The following is a 19173-nucleotide window of genomic DNA, read 5'->3' as shown; positions in this document are numbered from 1 at the left end:
TTCACCAAAATCTGGTGAGTGTATTTGATGTTGGTGTGCACGGGTGATAGGTGGAAGTTTCCTAAAAGCATTTGGAATCCTCAGCTTTCATCACAAATGGTTTTGGGGTGTCTTTCCTGAAGAGTTTTTGACAGAGATATGCACCAATGAATATGGGACATTTATGTTTTGTGATTTACTAAATTTGCGTGAAGGTCTATTTTGCACTGTTTTATTTATAAATATTATTTGTGTTTTCACATTTTCTGCACAGCAGCAATTTAGAAGAGGGATACACATATTTTGTATTTGGCACTTTTTTGTTGGCGCAGGAATATCTTATTTTATATACCATTTGTTTATTTAATTACAAGTATAAAACTTAAAACTGCACTTACATTCCACCAATCTGATTCGACTTAATGTTTACAGGTACATCAGCAATACCACTATCAAATAACTGCAGTTCCACTATCTCTCCGCTTTGTGTGTGGGGACATCACTGGCTCTGCCTCCCTCATGTGTTGTGTTCTATGGACTTTCTAAAAATTTTGCACATATATGTACTAAACTTCTGCACATATCGCCAATCATCATATCCTCTGTGCTCTTCTGCTGTACATTGTCATACCCTCTGCACTTGTCCCCTGAACTTACTGCCCACCATCATACTGCCTGCATTCCACTTCTAGACATACTGTCTGCCCTCCTCTCCTGCACATCCTGCCCTTTAAAACATTTTTCAGTGGTAGCTATTTAGTTTTCTTTCTACATAAAATGTATATCTTCTTGAAATATACCACAATATGGAATATTCGGCAGCACAGTGGTTAGCACTTCCATTGGGCAGCACTGTGGTCGTTGGTTCGAATTCCAACTATGACACGACTTGCCTGGAGTTTGCATATTCTCCCTGTGTCTGCGTGGTCTTCCCCTGGGTACTCTGATTTCCTCCCACACTCCAAAGACATGCTGGTAGGTTAATTGGATACTCTCTAAATTGGCCAGAGTATGCGTATGTGTGAATGTGAGTTAGGGACCGTAGGATGTAAGCTCCTTGTGGGAAGGGACTGATGTGAGGTTACAATATACTGTATATAGCGCTGCATAAATTTTCGGCACTATATAAATGCCTATAGTAAATAAATATTCTAACCAAATTGATTTAATTTGTATAGACTGTGTAGGGCCTTATATACAGTATATAGTTGGTGGTAGAGCTAAAGGAGATTATACGGCGTATGGTCTGTTTAAAGTGACACTAAATTATATCCTTATTCTTCAAAAACAATGAATACACATCCACTATTTAATAGCACTGTAATCTGTGTTATATGTAAAACAGATTTTTCTTACTGTGCTTTTCTGTCTCCTTTTAATATCCTCTGTGAGTTCCTGAACCTCTCTTTTTCCTCCTCACTTCCGTTTGCTTGGAACAAGCAGTATATGTTAGTTGCGGTCATGTGCATTGTTATATGCATGCTGAAAATCCCATAGTCCCAACTCCCTAGTCCATCTTGGGAGTACGCAAGAAAAGGTGGCTATATTACTACATACTGTGGGACCATGGAGAAAGAATGTAGCCACCTTTTTTTTTATAACACAATAAGTGTTTTAATGAAAAATTTATACATACATAAAAACGTACAGACTGTTGGTTGATAATGGGTGTGTACAACTTACAGGTAATGCTGTTTTCAGGACAATAGCACAGTTTTTCGAGTGTCAGAAGACTTTCAACAAGTCAATAAAGTTAACATTTATCACCTCACAGTCAGAGACTAGAAATTACTTTGTTCTAAGCAATAATAACCACAGAAACTAAAACGTATTTATCCTGACCATTCTGTGCCGCTCTATTATTAACTACAGGTATGCCCGTTATATATAATTTCCGAAGCTCGCCAAAGGCTAGCCAAGGTTCCAATGCCTTCCTGAATTTCTCCTCGCTACCATTAATTAGCACGAATGAATGTTCATATGAACATTGTAGGTGTGTTCTATCCACAACTTTGGAAATGGAGGATGCTAGGTCTTTTTTCCATTTATTAGAAATTGTCATTTGGGCAGCAATTAAGATATGCATTATTAGCTTGCGAAATTGTTTTGGAAATTCACTAATTCTTAGTCCTAGTAGGGCTAATTCAGGTGTTGGTTGAGTTATAATACCTGAGATGGATGAGTTTAGAGTGAATGCAGAGTTCCAGAAACTCACTGTCGACTAACAAGACCACAATATATGCATCAAGTTACCCTGTTGGCATGTAGCCACCTTCTAACAGAAAACCAGGTCTTAGCAGCAAAAAAAAAAAAAATTGGAGATTTGGAGGAGGCCGTTCACACCACACGTGCAGAAGAACTGATGCGCAGATTTTACTTCCAGAGACATCAGTTTACATCAGTTTTCATGCTTGCTTCAATGAGTTTTATACACCTTGCAGATTCCTCCGCACGTGTCAAAGTCTGCAGATAATACCAGTGTTGTGGTGTGAACAGGACCCATGGAGAACAATTGATTTTGTTGTGCCCTGGCAGAACGCGTGCAAAAAAACTGATGTCTCTGCACCATGGTGTGAATAAGCCCTTCAGTTAAGAATACATACTTAAATAGATTATTTTTTTTAAACTGCAGTGGTATTTATGCAATAACCCCAAAGCACAAATGTAAAAATTGCTCTAATCCGTAAGTGTTATACGGATGTGAAAGCTTAAAGCAGTATTAAACCTAAAAGGAAACATTTATCGTATTGTAGCTTACCAACTCCTAGATGTAATGGCAGCATTTGTTTTCTTTTTTAGGCTTTCTTTCCCTTAGTTTCATCTGGTGATCTGTCCAAGACATCTGTTGTTTGTCAAATCAACAAGCTCTCTCGCAAATGTAGCATTTAGAGGAATGAGACAAACCATTTACCACTGACAGGGGTTCTTACAATGATCAGCTTTTATTTATTTATATAAAACCCTTATCCCAAAAGCAAAAAAAAACTGTTGCTGTAACTGTTTATAAAGTATAAGATGGAGTTTGGCCCCAATGTGTTAGTGTATTTAAATTTGCTTGTACACCTAACACCACCCTCCCCCCAAACTGATAATGCTTCTGTCCAAAGGTGCCCCTGTGCTCCTTCATGCAGAGTGGGGGCACTGTAGAGCATGTGTTGTGTTACTGGCCAGATCACCAGGTGAAAACAGAGAATATTTTTGTTATGATTTTAATAAGCTTTAACTGGTTAAAAATGGTATTTCAAGTTTCTTTTTTTTTTTTCTTTGGACAACAGGTTTTTATTTTAAACATTATGCACTTTTCAGAAAAGCGGATGAGTATATTGTTTTTAGAATTATTTTAATTTAGAAGATAAGCAGTATATATTTGGTTATTTCTGTGCTTTCAAAATATGCTGTAGATGCTCTGTGACAATTTAGACAACTGTGTTTTTATTAAGAATGACTTCGTTATCCTGATACCTAAGTATGGAGGATAATAAATGCCTACAGTGCAGGTAGAGTCTGTAAAGACAGCATATTCTGTCATGTGCAGCTCTAAATACAAGAACACTCTTAGTGGTTACCAGTCGTTCCCATTTACTGAGAATGACAGAACTTCCTGCTATCTTCATGATCTTTCCTTATTTTCCTCCCTGTCAGGTAGCAGCAAAAACCTGACACATGATTGATTTGCTTTCACAGACTGTCTGAATTTCATAAAATGTTTTTCTGATTACAGTAGACTGGGGCATTTTTTCATGTATCAAGAATTATCAGCTAGGAAAAAAAGCGATTAAACATTTATGCTGTTTGTTTTCTTAGATATCCAATGTTGGAGTAAAGCCTTTAAATCATGTATTTTATATTCATCCTCAGGACTGGAGATTAGATGGGTAAACTGCTACTTCCCATTTACACACCCATCTTTCGAAATGGAGATCAAGTTTCAGGAGAATTGGTTGGAAGTTCTAGGATGTGGCATCATGGAACAGAAGCTGGTGAATTCAGGTAACAAAAAATATTTATATATATGTATATTTCTAAATAATCACTTTAAGCTTAATACACAGCTGATATACACGTGATCCAGGGTCAGGTTGATGAATAGGCTGTAAAGGCAACCTGTAACCTATGCTGCTGAGGAACGTTAGAGCTCATATTATCCAATAGCAATCCAGAAAGAGAAATCGGAGCCACACACTGAGTATCAGCCTAATGAAATATGTACCTCTCTATGATTAAACCTGTGGGAAATGCATCAGGGGGCATGGCATATGGGAGGAGACTAGATGAAGCCAATCTTCACATGACTTATCATTAGGCTGATGCTCAGTGTCCAGCTCTGCATTTTTTTTTTGTCGGTTGGGGGTGCTATGGAGCCTGACAGTCTAATCTTGAAGTACTGGCTCCTGTTATGATTTTGAACTCAGGAGCTTGATGCATACAGCAGCTTTGAACAGTACATTTTCTGTATGGGATCATATCCAGTGCTTTATACTTACTAGCTAACAAATAATTCAGTCTGAAGCCTGTAACCTGCTTTTAGCGTCCACAATGTATAGTGCTGCATTGTTTACTATTAATATGTTTGTAGTATGTTAAAAGAGAAGTTTGGGGTATAGAAAAAAAATATTTACATTCATACACCCCTCTATGCTGTAGCATCAATCTGTCCCATGTCAACTTTAAGACCAAGAACTGAATGACCTCATGACTTCTGGCTTTTTGGAGCAGAGAGTGGTGACTGTCAGTCACTCCTCGCCGCTTGCTCTTCTAGTGCTTACTGGAGCATCAGGTTGGAGACGGTGCAGGTACAGCTGGCTACGGCAAGCACTGAGAGGCAGAGCCTGCTGTCAATTTATCAAATAATGCTTGAAATCAAGCACATCTACTGGTTTTACTAGGTCCTTATGCCCAGGCAAACATTGCAAGAGCTCTCAAAATCCAAGGCATCGGTCCAAACCTGCACCTCTTAATGCCCATTAACCATCTGCGTGATGGCTCCTATTCCCCGTCTCCACTGCAACATGAAGATATAAGAAGATAAGAGCCGCACAAAGTAGATAGCTCATTTTTTATACTTTATTCTGTTAATGATAAAGTGGCTGCATAAATATAGTCTCTACTTGAAAAAAAAAACATTCCCTATAAACGTTTCACCCCAGTGAGCTTGCTCAGAAGGATTTCCTTGGAGCAGAGTGCAACTCTCATCTTATATCACAAGAGCTCTGTTGAAGCTGTGGATCTCTGAATTATGTATGGCTGCCAGCTCTGTTGGAGGATGGTACAAGAAGTATGCTTGTCTTCTCTGTTCAAGAAAGAAGAATGAAAGCACATTGCAAAGCAAAAGAGTCCTAATTGACTCAGAGCATTGCCCCAATGTCTCACCATCAAATTCCTGCTATTTAGAAGATTACACAGAACACTAATGTTAAAACTAACTCAGCTAAATTTACTAAAAAATGAAGATAATTATTATTTGAATTAATACAAAACTGGATTTCAGCTTTCGTTAAACTACAGCTATACGTGAACTAAATGATGCAGACTTGTGCACTGCTAGATTCAGAAATGAAAAACTTTATTGGTTACTCTTTTTAAAATTGGTATTTGTGTAACATCTGTCAAAAGTAATTTTTCTGAGTGACAAAAAACTTGAAAAGTGATGCAGAATCCATTCAGTTAAGTTTTGAAAATAGATTTGGGAACCTTTTGTATTATTTTTGGATTTGTGCACAAAAACAGAATTTACAGGCTTGCAATATTTTTCTACTATTGTACAAATGTTTAAATATTCATCCAAAAGTCCAAATATCATACTGATATCTTAATTGACTTCCACACAAAGTTGAAATAAATGTGTGTACTCATGCTGATGGTTATGATTGTGACATGTATGTTTTTCTTGGGGTAGGGATTGATGTAAATGGTTTTATATTTATTTGTGTAAACTGCTGCAGTGTCAGTACTGTATAATTTCCTGTAATAAAATGGCAACAGCGTGTTCACCTCAGAACTCCAGCTATTTATTTTAGGGTATGGAGGGGATTAAAAAATATTAATAATAAGTTCTACTTTAATTGGATCCAAGAATTCCAGTAAATAAGTTTTGTTTTTCTTTTCAGTCAATTAAGGTGTCGCTTTGACCTGCAATGCAATGTTACCCAATCAAAAAGGATCTCAGAGATCAATCAACAGTTTTTGAAGTTTATTAAACTTCTAAGCATTAGCAAATGAATTCTAAAGACTTTGGACTATTTCAGTCCAGAGTTAGGCAGATAGTTTTCAAAGGGAAAAAATTAAAGTGGAATTAAAGCTGCTTATATTTACCTTCTTCTCCATCAATACAATGTCCACAAGCTCCCTTTGAGATGCTGTCATCTTTTCCTTGTCTTCTTCCTGGTTTGGCATCTTTGGCTATCTTGTTTGGCTGGCCTGGCATGACATAACTCCCACTCATCATGAATGAGAGTCAAATCATATCAGCACCAAACTCAATGTGCATTCCAAAGAAATTTGCAAGCCTGCCTGCTCACAAATATGTTTTTTCTTGGTGGCGTGGGTTACAGTTCCACTCTATGTACTGCTTCTACTTTCTCTAAAAATGAAGTGCACTGCATGCTATACACTCTTCATATAAGTAATAAAGAATTCTAAAGAGAGTAATTTCAAGCCTTTCCCAACGTAATAACTTTTGTTAACCAGGGTGAACATAACATACATAATATTATTATGCATTAATTTATATTTTTGTGACTTTTAAAAAGGCCTTTTATAATATTAATTTAACATAATAAAGAAAATATATACAAGCTATTATACAGGCCGACCGATGGGAGTTTTTAGAACAGGTAGCACACGGTAAGTGGTCATGGGAGGGGGACAAGCTTGGAGTCCCCCCCCCCCCCAGTGGAATGCCAATTCAGTCACAATGAAGCACTGGACGCTACAACATAATTTGTTTGCTTTCGACAGCTTTGTTCGAAGTGGTGAGTCTATCCTAGCAATGCTGCAGCTATTTAGTCGAGAATTCTATGTTGGTCGACATGGAGCTGTTCACAGTCGCAGTAGGGTCCTTAGGTGGGTTGAACATATCAGAACAACCGGAAACAGTATGAACAAAAAACCACCAGGCCCCACCCACACTCCCAGAACGCCGGAAAACATTGCAAGGGTGAGAGAGGCACTGGTTAGGAGCCTGAGACGGTCTGCTGAAAGACATACAAGTTAGCTAGGTTTGAGTCATGAATCAATGAAAATCATTTTACAGAGAGATTTAAGATTCCATCCATAAAAAATGTAGGTTGTTCAACAGCTCAACGTGAGAGATTACAGAGCACCAAAAAGACTTTGCTGTGCAAATGGAAGTGATCTGAAGAATAGTGTATTCACTCATAAACCCCGTCATTTGAATGAATTGAAGGATGCCATTCGACAAGAAGTGCTCACAATTTATCAACAGCTGTTGGCCGACTCCCAACGGTCATCCTGTACATTGTTTATTTTTTGTCCCACAGCACTACTGGATCTTTTTCTTGTGAATATTTATTTTTTTAAACTATAGAATTTAAAATCCTACAAGTTACCAAAGAGCATTTTACAGACGTTAAATAAATCACTCAATCTCACTGAAATGCTGTGATCTAAAGCAGGACATTCAAGCAAGACTATGTACATGAGCTGAAAGAATCTTGTGTATAATGTAGGAATTAGATAAGATGTGTTCTGCATTCAGTGTATATGTCCTTATGCTATATGCAGGTTTATGGGTGTACCAGCGTGTAGCTGCACACAGTAATTCATGTCTATAGGTGGTTGTATGCAGAATCTGGGCTTCCCTGTCACAGAAACAAAAGGCAGCACTTCTTGTTGTATATCCTTAATGTGCTTCTGTGCCTGAGGACATTTTTAAAACAATGTCCTCCATAGAAGTTCTTTTATTTTTATTATTATGTCCAGCCAAAACCTTTTTTTTTATGGATAGATTGAGGAATAGTTAGAAACCATGAATTTTTTTTATTTTTATCAATATCTTTTTTGCAATGTAATATATTGGTATAACAGGACATGGAATATAGTGATGAGGACTATTCATGAAAAAGTGTAAACATCATGAATGACAATTCCCCATAAAACAGTTGGGATAGAAAAGCATAAGTCATACAGATTACATCATCAAAACTGTGAAGGACTTGCATTCTTCATAAGAGAGGAAGGGGTGGGGTGGGGCGGGGGGAAAGCAAATTTGAAGAAACAGCTTCCAGTCTACGTAAGTACAATACAAGAGCGATATTTAAGGATCTGGTCATGACCAAATCATACACTGCACAATAATAGTTTATTTGTACAGTTAAGATTATGCAGCCATAAAGACCAGAGTTAACAAAAGTTCAGTTTTGTTAAATTTTTAACAGCCAATATTTTTTCCATTTCACATTGATTGTTCAAGGTGCCTAAAGTGTCTCTAATAGTAGGAACTTCCGCGGAGTTCCTCCATTTCGTGATATTGCATTTGGTCACTAGGAGAAGTGAACCAGTATTGCTTTCATATTTGAAGGAAAACTATCGAGGTCAATTATGAATCAGTGCAAGGGATAGGTAAGGATCTAATTTTGAAGTGAGGAGCTCAGAGATTAGGTAAAAGACTTTATTCCAATAAGATTGCAGTGATTTACAGCTCTGAAGAACATGACATAAAGAGCCAGTTTCAGGGCATAGTCTTCAACACAGGGAAAGTGTGATTGGTGAAACCTGGTCTGTTTATAGGTAGTGAGATACCATCAATGGACTCTTATCTAGTGTAGTTCCATGTAAGGTTTTTAAAGCTACCCAGAGCTCTTTTAAAGAGTTACTATCACTGGGACAATTATTTCACCAGGAAGTGGCTGCAAATCTACAGCAGGGATGGAGGCAGAAATAAAAAGCTGCCTAGGATTCTAGCCTTTCCTTACTTAGAAAAAAGGCATTTTTATTTCTGTGTTGCTGTTGGAGATTTTCCCTTACTTCCTGCCTTGTGAAACTGTTGTTACTGTTACCGTAAGTGAAGAGAATCGCCTCTCTAACAAAGATCCAGTGAGCAATAAATGTTAGGGGTTGAAATCCTTCACTACTATATGCAAAACTAATTTTCAAAAAATGTTGTAATAACATACACTTTTACTTTCATGAAAACTACTTTTCAAAAATCCAGAGATACAGTATATGCATTTAAACCATATCTCAGCCTACTTGCCCCATGCTGTCTCCCTATTAGCCTAATATTAGTGGGATGGGCAGGGTCACAGCATCAAAAAGAAGGCTCAATCAATGTAAAAGTTCACTTTACATAGAACGTCAGCTGTTTCTTAGGATCTACTTTTTTTTTTCTGCATACAATTTGCACTGAAGATATTTTCTGATTATACATTTACTTATCCTATGCTCAGTGTGAATTGAACATCTTTGTTACAAGCTTGTTTTAAATTGTATGGAAAGCTTCAACTTTTTTTGGGATGGAGTTGGAAAAGGTTAAATCTCCCGTCAGTTTTTTAGTTTCTGTCTGTGTCTCGGGGCTTTGAAGAATTGCTGTTTCACTGTCTTGGGGGCCGAAAGTGAGGAAAAATTCAAAATTTCAAGTTTTTACCAGAATGAGAATAGATGGAAAGTCTTACAATGGGTACCCTTGCTCCAGTAACAGTTGTCTATGAGGGAATTTCCCCCACCTTAGAGGGCACCCCCCCCAAAAAAAAAACTTGACCATGCCCTACTCTATCTAAATTAACAGAGTTAACTTTAGCAGTACTTAAATGCCACATGCAGCAACCCCATTAAAATCTGTATTCAGCACAGTCTGAAGCTCAGTGGTAGTCAAATGACTTAAAAAGCAGCCTCAAGCTTTCTAAATGCTCTAAATCTGTCTGCTAGTCATGCTGCTCTTTAGACCAGTGTTTTTCCCCCTAAATATATGTGATAAAAGGCTTTAGTGATGTTAATGTACAGTATGCTTAAATACCTGTAATAAAAATAGTGCTGTTGTTGGCCATAGTGATTCTACACCTATATTTTAGTCACTGATATGCTGATTCATTTGCTGTGTTTTCACTGTATCAGTATTTTAAAGATAGTTTTTCATAACTGAGCATTTGGTTTGTTAAGTATTATATCTCTGCCTCACCAAAATTATCTTGCACCCAAGCGTAGATTAAATTATATTTATGATTACCATACCTAATCAGTGTTGTATTTGTTTTTGTGTTGCCCTAGGCAACACAAAAATCAGGTGCCCCCCGAATAAAAACCTCACGGTAAATACGCCCCTGTACCTAATGCCAGATTAGGGGCCATCTGTGTATTATGTTGGACCTATGTTATGCTGAGACATTAGTAATTCGGGAGGGTCAAATTTTACTAAATCTAAAGAAATATATGCTAAACCAAGGAATGCTGTAACAGAAATGTTTTATATCTGTTCTATATTTAGACAATTAACACTAAAATTGTGGTGTATGTACCCAGGTCTATTTTGCACTCTAGCCCCCCTGGCTGTATTCCCGAGTGTAGCTCGGGGTTAACTTTCAGTACCAGAAGCAGTAACCCCAAGCTACACTCGGGAATACACTGCAGTGTTGCTCTGGGATCCCTGGATCACTTACCTTGTCCTGCACTCCCGCGATGTCCCCCCTGCAGCGTCCCCGGCCATGTTCTCCGGCCGATGCTGGCAGAACCGGCGGGAAATTCAAAAATGTAAAAATGTGACATTCACTCAGTACATTAAAATCAGATAGTATTCCATTACTGTGTCAAATCATTTCACATACATTTTGTCCCTAGTGCTTTGTCCTCTGCCCTGCCTGCATTTTTACTGTTCTTTGTGCCTAGAAACTGAGAAACATCCATGGCGTCCAAAAAGCATCCCTTTAGGTCAAAAGTGATTTTAGACCAGCTAAAGAACAGCGATAGTAAATTAGAACCACTTGCAGAATTGAGTGATAATGATTCGTGGAGAAATTCGTCATCAGACACTGAAAACGATTCTGCGACTGAGCTCAGCGATGTACGAACTTGGCGCTCTATTTCATATTTCAGTGTTTTTGGTTTGATTACATTGTTGAATTAAATTTATTATTATTATTTTTTATGATTATTTATTATATTATAATTTATGATTTCGTGTTTCAAATTATTTCATACCCGGGATGTTTACTAGACTCTTGTCCGGATAGATTTCAGTGAGTTATTCCTAAGAATTACAGGCCTACAATAAAAAAACAACATATTTCCATTGAAAACAATGTACCGCTTTGAGCACAGAAATACTGACATAATCAGGCCGCTAGGGAGGTTAAAGAGTTCATAAATCCAATCACATCTTTAAATGAATAACTACTTTGGACTCTGATGTCTAGCCAGGTGGTAACTCTAGACATACTGACATAGGCACACAACTAGATAATAATAGCTTTGCCAGTTCTAGTTCTCTTGTTTTACAGTTGCTTTAGAATAATAAACAATTAAAATTACCATATCAAGTTTTAATCAGTCTAATACTTTGACACAGCTCCTGCCTTCCTAGCAGTTTTGTGTGGTTTATTGTCCATGATAAATGTCACTATGTGCCTTTATCTGTGTTTGCCTGTGAAAGGTACTGATTGATCTCAAACATGGACATAAGCTTTGTAGTTTTAACATTCTCTGTGGATCATGTCATGATTTGCATTAAATGCTGGGACAACTAATCGTCCAGGTGTTTCGTAGGCACAGATTTACTCTTTAATATATGCAAATATTTAAATTAAATATAAGTTGTGGGTTTGAAATTAACTTTAAAATTTATGGAGTATACATATGCATGTGCACATATCTTTTTTTCTTCTAAACAGAATAAAATGTTGAACAGATGGTGATAAGAAATTATTTGTATATTTATTCCATACCTAAAAAAAATGCACTGTATGCCATTGAATTTTATGCTGTGGCCAAACTAGCTTACTGCTTAACTTCACAATCACCCTGCAGTCAATAAGATTGATCTCATGTCTTATTCATGTTGTGACCAAAGTCAATGTCAGGAACCATCTGTTTCCACTTGCCTTGACGAGGTCCTCTGCCTTTACACCTGGCCACTACCTAGCAGGCATCATCCTCCTTCAACCAGGAGGCCAAGACAGTAAATGCAACTGAGACAAGCTGTAGGATCATCATATTCTAAGTAAAATTCTGCTTGATGCAGTGGGACAGTACCTAAATAAAAAGGTTTCTCCCTGTCCATTTTGGCAGACTGGTGTTTAATCTGTAATAGGTCTATTTCTTACTCATGTTTGTGTTTCGAATGCTACCATCCTGTTTAACATCTTTCTCAGCTGGAGCCAATTGCTTGATCCTGCCAGCCCTGATTTTTGCCTGTGCCTTAATTTGCTCTGACCATTGTTCATTTAACGCAAAATGTTTCTGCATATTGACAGTTGCTTTTAACAATGGGACAAAGGTTAAGACTATCATTTGGGAACATCACACAGTGAAATCAATACCTCCTTGCAGTTTCTTGATACTGGTCTTTCTTTGTACTCCACACTTCAGGGCACCCCAAATTTATCATTGTTAGTACATGCTATAGTCATGACAGTCAAGCTACCTTGCCCTATATAGCAATTGTATCTTGTTAACACTTTTTTTTAGCCTCCATTTGTGTAAAGTACTTGGGAATTGGTATTATTCCTTCCACTCTTTTGCTATAATAGAGCATGAATGTGCATTAAAACAAAGCTGTCGTAGAATACTACTATACATTTTATCTTATCCTCCAAAATGAACTGCCTTTCTAAAGTCTTGGCTGCCTTTAATGGAGTTCATAGAATACAGATCTATCTTAACCTCTTATTTTACCATTTAAGGCCCATACACATGATAAGAAAATTGTATGAAAATTGTCATTTGAGGAGCATTCGTTTGATAATCTGATCACTAGTATACAGCTTTTAAGAGCCAATCACTATTGTTCATGCATCAATAACCGAAGAGACAAGTGTGAAAAATGTTCTCATACGATACCAGATCATACGATTTTCATTTATTCAGTACAGTAGTCATCTGAAAATACAATACAAATACAATACATGACATCACTTTTGAAATTCTATTTTCGTAAGTTGAATAACCTCTTCATTTTCGATATGGAGACTGGCATGCAAAAAAAAGGGACAATCATTCATCTGATATTCTCATTGTGTCTACTAGGCATAAGTTGTACTTGAAATGTTTGTTTTCAAAGGACTGTCCTGATTTTGTCTGCACCACCTATTTCTGGGGACACTTTTAGTTATATTTTATGTTAATTTTATTCTTTTTAGGACTATAACATTTTATTTCTATTTTTCATCTTCATGGATTACATGCAGTGTACATCTAGTCTTTACTCTAGAATTGTTATCTTAATGCTTCCCTGTAACTCATACTGTTTTTATGAATTAAAGGGCCTCAAATAATCATCTAAACTGAAATGTACCAACATGTCCTATTACCACAATCTTTGTTGCTGCTATTTTTTTCTCTTATACTTGCATAATATTAAATGCTAAATGAAGAATATGTAAGAAACAAAGCCCTGTAAAGACATTGTTGTATAAGCTGGATGAACCCTTTATCCATAAAGCTTTATGTGCTAAGGGACTAATTTCTAAAGAAGAAGTATAAACTTACCATGGCCATACAACTGCTTACTGCATTTGGGGTGCCATTAACAATGATGTATTCTGTGAACGCACTCACAGATATGAGCTTTTGCACGCATTCATGGAACATTCAGAGTACTGAAGCAAAGGAAGCTTATGGCAAATTTATAAAATGGGCATCTGTGCTTTAAATATGGCAGAGTTTTTTTAAATCAGTTTCACAGCTTTCAGAATGCATGAGGGCCCGCTGTGTCACCCTGTGTATGGTCGCAGTCTTCAAAGGGATGCAGGAATTGTTGCTTGTAACAGTCCAGCTTGTTTATTTTTGCCAGTATAAATTGCTTACCTCCCAACTATACTTCATTTAAAGGGATTGTCCTTCATTAGTAACTATAAAACCATTTGTCCCTTTTTTCCCCTCAGTTGTCTCTCTTTTTCGACAGATGTATAGGCCTCTATAATACTACAAAAATTGTTACACTACACTAAGAGCTGATTCACACATGTGCAGTGCGGATTGAAGCTCAGGTTTCACAACTAATTGACACAGTAGTTGTTCAGCAGTTCATGTCAGGTTTACATCAGGTTCAGGACAGGATTGGGTCAGGATTTCATCCTGTTCACACATATGCGGTTTAGAAACGGTTCCCATAGAAGTCAAAAGCCTGTAATCCACACCTGAACCTGAAGGCTCTGCTTGGAAATCATACATGACTCTTTTCCAAACCACACTGAATTCGAACCCGCTAGTGCATCGAACATATGTGAACAGGCACCATAGGAAGCAATGTTATTTCAGTTCAAACCACATCCAATCCACATATACACTCAGCTACCAAAAGTATTTGAACGCCTGCCTTTACACACACATGAACTTTAATGGCATCCCAGTCTTAGTTCATAGGGTTCAGTATTGAGTTGGCCCACCCTTTGCAGTTATAACAGCTTCAACTCTTCTGGGAAGTCTGTCCACAAGGCTTAGGAGTGTGTTTATGGGAATATTTGACCATTCTTCCAGAAGCGCATTTGTGAGGTTAGACACTGTTGTCGGACCAGAAGGCCTGGCTCGCATGTCTCCACTCTAATTCATTCCAAAGGTGTTCTGTCAGGTTATAGTCAGGACTCTGTGCAGGCCAGTCAGGTTTCCACCACCCCAAATTCGCTCATCCATGTCTTTATGGACCTTGCTTTGTGCACTGGTGCGCAGTCATGTTGGAACAGGAAGGGTCCTGGGAGCATGAAATTGGACAAAATGTCCTGGTATGCTGACGCCTTAAGAGTTCCCTTCAATGGAACTAAGGGACCAAACCCAACCCCTGAAAAACAACCCCACACCATAATTCCCCTTACACCAAATTTTACACTTGGCACAATGCAGTCAGGCAAGTACCTTTCTCCTGGCAGCCAACAAACCCAGACACATCTATTGCATTGCCAGCATGTTTCATCACTCCAGAGACCACGTCTCCACTGCTCTAGAGTCCAGTGTCGGTGTGCTTTACACCACTGCTTCCAACGCTTTGCATTACATTTGGTGATGTAAGGCTTGGATACAGTTGCTTGGCTATGGAAACCCATTCCATAAAGCTCTCTATGCACTGTTGTGCTAACACAAAGTTTGTAGATCTTTTGTTATTGACAGATGGTGACTTCTGCGCACTGTGCGCTTCCACATGTGCTGATCCTTTCATTTTACATGGCCTACCACTTGCTGGCTGAGTTGCTGTTGTTCCCAGTTGCTTTTACTTTGTTATAATACCACTAACAGTTGACTGTGGAATATTTAGTAGCAAGGAAATTTCACGGATGGACTTATTGCATGGTACCAAGCGTGAATTTATTGAGCTCCTGAGAGCGACCCATTCTTTCACAAATGTTTGTAGAAGCAGTCTGCATGCCTAGATGCCTAGTGTTCATTAGAACACCTGAATCGAATGATTTGGAGGGGTGTATCAATATTTTTGGCAATAAAGTGTGTATATATATATATATATATATATATATATATATATATATATATATAGTGCCTTGAAAAAGTATTCAAACCCCTTGACATTTCTTTTGACATGTTACAGCCAAAAACATAAATGTATCTCATTGGGATTTTATGTGATAGACCAACACAAAGTGACACATAATTGTGAAGTGGAAGGCAAATGATAAATGGTTTTCAAATTTTTGTACAAATAAATATTGGAAAAGTGTGGCATGCATTTGTATTCAGCCCCCCCCCCCCAAGTAAATACTTTGTAGAACCTCCTTTCGCTGCAATTACAGCTGCATGTCTTTTTGGGTATGTATCTACCAGCTTTGCACATCTAGAGAATGAAATTGTTGCCCATTCTTCTTTGCAAAATAGCTGAAGCTCTGTCAGATTGAATGGAGAGCATCTGCGAACAGCAATTTTCAAGTCTTACTACAGGTTCTCAATTGGATTTAGGTCTGGACTTTAATTGGGCATTCTAACACATGGATATGCATTGATCGAAACCATTCCATTGTAGCTCTGGCTGTATGTATATGGTTGTTGTCCTGCTGGAAGGTGAACCTCTGCCCCAGTGTCAAGTCTTTTGCAGACTCGAACAGGTTTTCTTCTAAGATTGCCCTGTATTTGGCTCCATCCATCTTCCCATCAACTCTTACCAGCTTCTCTGTCCCTGCTGAACAAAAGCATCCCCACAACATGATACTGCCACCACCCTGTTTCACGGAGGGGATGGTGTGTTCACGGTGATGTGCAGTGTTAGTTTTCTGCCACACATAGCAATTTGCTTTTAAGCCAAAAAGTTTAATTCTGGTCTCATCTGACCTGAATACACTCTTCTACATTTTTGCTGTGTCCCCCACATGGCTTCTCGCAAACTGCAAATGGGACTTGTTTTGGCTTTCTTTCAACGATGGCTTTCTTCTTACCATTCTTCCATAAGGGCCAGATTTGTGGAGTGCACGACTAATAGTTGTCCTGTGAACAGATTCTCCTACCTGAGCTGTGGATCTCTGCTGCACTTCCAGAGTTACCATGAGCCTCTTGGTTGCTTCTCTGATTAATGATCTCCTTGCTCGGCCTGTCAATTTAGGTGGACAGCCATGTCTTGGTAGGTTTGCAGTTGTGCCATACTCTTTCCATTTTCGGATAATGGATTGAACAGTGCTTCGTGAGATGTTCAAAGCTTGGGATATTTTTTTATAACCTAACCCTGCTTTAAACTTCTCCACACCTTTAACCCTGATCTGCCTAGTGTGTTCCTTGGCCTTCATGATGCTGTTTGTTCACTAATGTTCTTTAAAAAACCTCTGAGGGCTTCACAGAACACCTGTAATTTTAGTTAGGAGTATCAGAGTACAGGGGTCTGAATACAAATGCACAGCACACGTTTCAGATATTTATTTGTAAAAAAAAATTGAAAACCATTTAAGGGGTATGAATACTTTTTCAAGGCACTGTATGTATGTATGTAAATATATGTATATATATATATATATATATATATATATATATATATTCTCTAACAGTATCTCTAACATATTCCATAATTGTTCAGCTCTCAGTGAAAGGCATACTTTTTTTTAATTTATTAATCTCAAAATAGATGCTTAATGTTGATTACTTGGCTCTGGGCATTCTGTGCCTAAGAGAGGCATCCTCACATCACTGGCACTGTGCTTTAGAGAATTACTGAAAATCACAAAGCCAGTAAGACAGGGGTTAAAATTTTGAGTCCAGACCTACTAGCCGGTCACAAAACTTACTCTCCACCAGTTGCCCCACCCAACCTTGCCCAGGTCCGCCCCAAACCCCACCCCTGGCCCGCCCCCACGCAACCACGCCCCCTTAAAGCTTATGAAATTACATTTTTCTTTAGAATAAATAGTCCAAAACATAAAACTGTACTGAGTAATGTATATCCCAGCTCCCCTGTACTCCGTTATAGTGATATGACATGTATACAGTAATGTATATCCCAGCTCCCCTGTACTCCATTATAGTTATATGACATGTATACAGTAATGTATATCCCAGCTACCCTGTACTCCATTATAGTGATAGGACATGTTGTGTACAGTACTTACTGTCCCCCCGAGACCCCCGCTGTGGTGGAGAGGGTGTCTCCTCTCAGCGTAGGAGAGCAGACCTCTCCTGCACCTGTCCCCTCGGCCGCGTTGCTGCAGAAGCCGGAAACCGAAAGTTCTAAACCGGAACTCGGCTTCACAATGAGGCTTGGAGCGCAGGTGCAGTCGCTCCATGCTTCATCTGTGCTCGCCGCTCTCCACAGAGGAATTTCTGCTCGCCTTTGGCGAGCGGGCGAGTGGCTTTTTCAAGCCCTGCAGTAAGACATACATTAGATTCAGCTTTGAATGTACAGATTCTACTAGACAAAGTAAAAGTCAATTGACTTAATTGCCTTTAAAGTGGAAGTCCAGATTCTAGCTAATTAAGCTCCCACCCCCTCCTAACTCCTATTCTAACTACCCTGTAGAAGGAAGATGCTTATACTTACCTATTCTCAGAGCGCTCTAGTCAGGTGATCAGCTTCCAGCGGCAGCTTCAGGGGAGAGGAGGTACAGCTGAAAACGGATGCCCCATAGTAAAGCTATAGGTGACATCAACCCCCCAGACATTTCATTTGTTGGCACTGTATTTTCACTCATATAGTCAGCCACTGGAGAGATCACATGACCAGACCAGAATGCTCTGAGAAAAGGTAAGTATGAGCATCTTCCTTCTACAGGGTAGTTAGAATAAGAGTTAGAAGGGGGTGGTAGCCATTTTAGACTTAGTTAAAGCCTCGAATTGATAAAAAATAATGTTCTTTAGCAAGGAACATACATTCCAAATTAATAATTATGCTACCAAAATCAGTTTGTGTAGTGAATTGCCTCCAGCATTGCTCCTGTTTCTTCTTGCTGGAGTCTGACATTTTATTGAAGCCCATAGCCCCTGAACAGCAGTAAATCATAAAGTGGAACTAAACCCATTGATATTATAGTTAAAAAAACAAACAGTTACATTCCTGCAATTCCAGGATTACTAACTGTCAAATTTGTTTGTGTTCTCAATCAAACTGTCAAACCATCAAATGGTCGGTGTCATAACTGATCACATGTGTAGCACCATGGCAGTTGCAGAGCAAACAGAAGTAGCTTCCTTGGCTATAAAGGATAGGAGGGTTTAATTTGGTTTTAAAGCTGTGAGCAGATTGACCTCTACAAATTCGGCAGTGCCTAAAAATGGAGAGCAACTGAGCATGTGCAGAGATGGGTAAGACTTTAATTTTAAACAGTATAGGCTCTTATTTTGAGTATTTTACAAAGCTATACCTACAAAAGGGGCCAGCCTAAGTGATCTAGCGAGACCTAATTTTTTGACTAAAGCTCCACTTTAAGTATAATTATGACCTCCCTTTAAAATTAATTAAATGCTGCAGCGCTTAATTGCTAGAGCGTCACCATTTTTCCTTTGTCGCCCTGCAAATCCCCCATAAATTAGGCCACCTAATACAGCTTCTTGTGATAAGGAAACAACGCTGCTGCATTGCTACTGAATTCACTACAGTTTTGTTCCTCA

General features: G+C 38.4%; 1 protein-coding gene across 2 annotated transcripts in view; it reads left to right on the top strand.

Annotated features, from left to right (window-relative positions):
* The window catches only part of FARS2 (phenylalanyl-tRNA synthetase 2, mitochondrial), a 537715-nt gene that overhangs the window by 173956 nt on the left and 344586 nt on the right, over window positions 1-19173 (top strand). For both annotated transcript variants that reach the window (XM_089682201.1, XM_089682200.1), the window contains exon 5: window positions 3838-3969. In XM_089682201.1, coding sequence (XP_089538327.1) covers window positions 3838-3969 — 132 coding nt within the window. The remainder of the gene's footprint in view (window positions 1-3837; window positions 3970-19173) is intronic.

The sequence above is a fragment of the Staurois parvus genome, unplaced genomic scaffold (assembly GCF_062004578.1).
Source record: "Staurois parvus isolate SC_StPar_1 unplaced genomic scaffold, SC_StPar_1.0 ptg000287l, whole genome shotgun sequence".
Classification (NCBI taxonomy): domain Eukaryota; kingdom Metazoa; phylum Chordata; class Amphibia; order Anura; family Ranidae; genus Staurois; species Staurois parvus.
The sequence above is the reverse complement of the archived record's forward strand: the minus strand, read 5'-3'. Positions and strand labels throughout refer to the sequence as shown.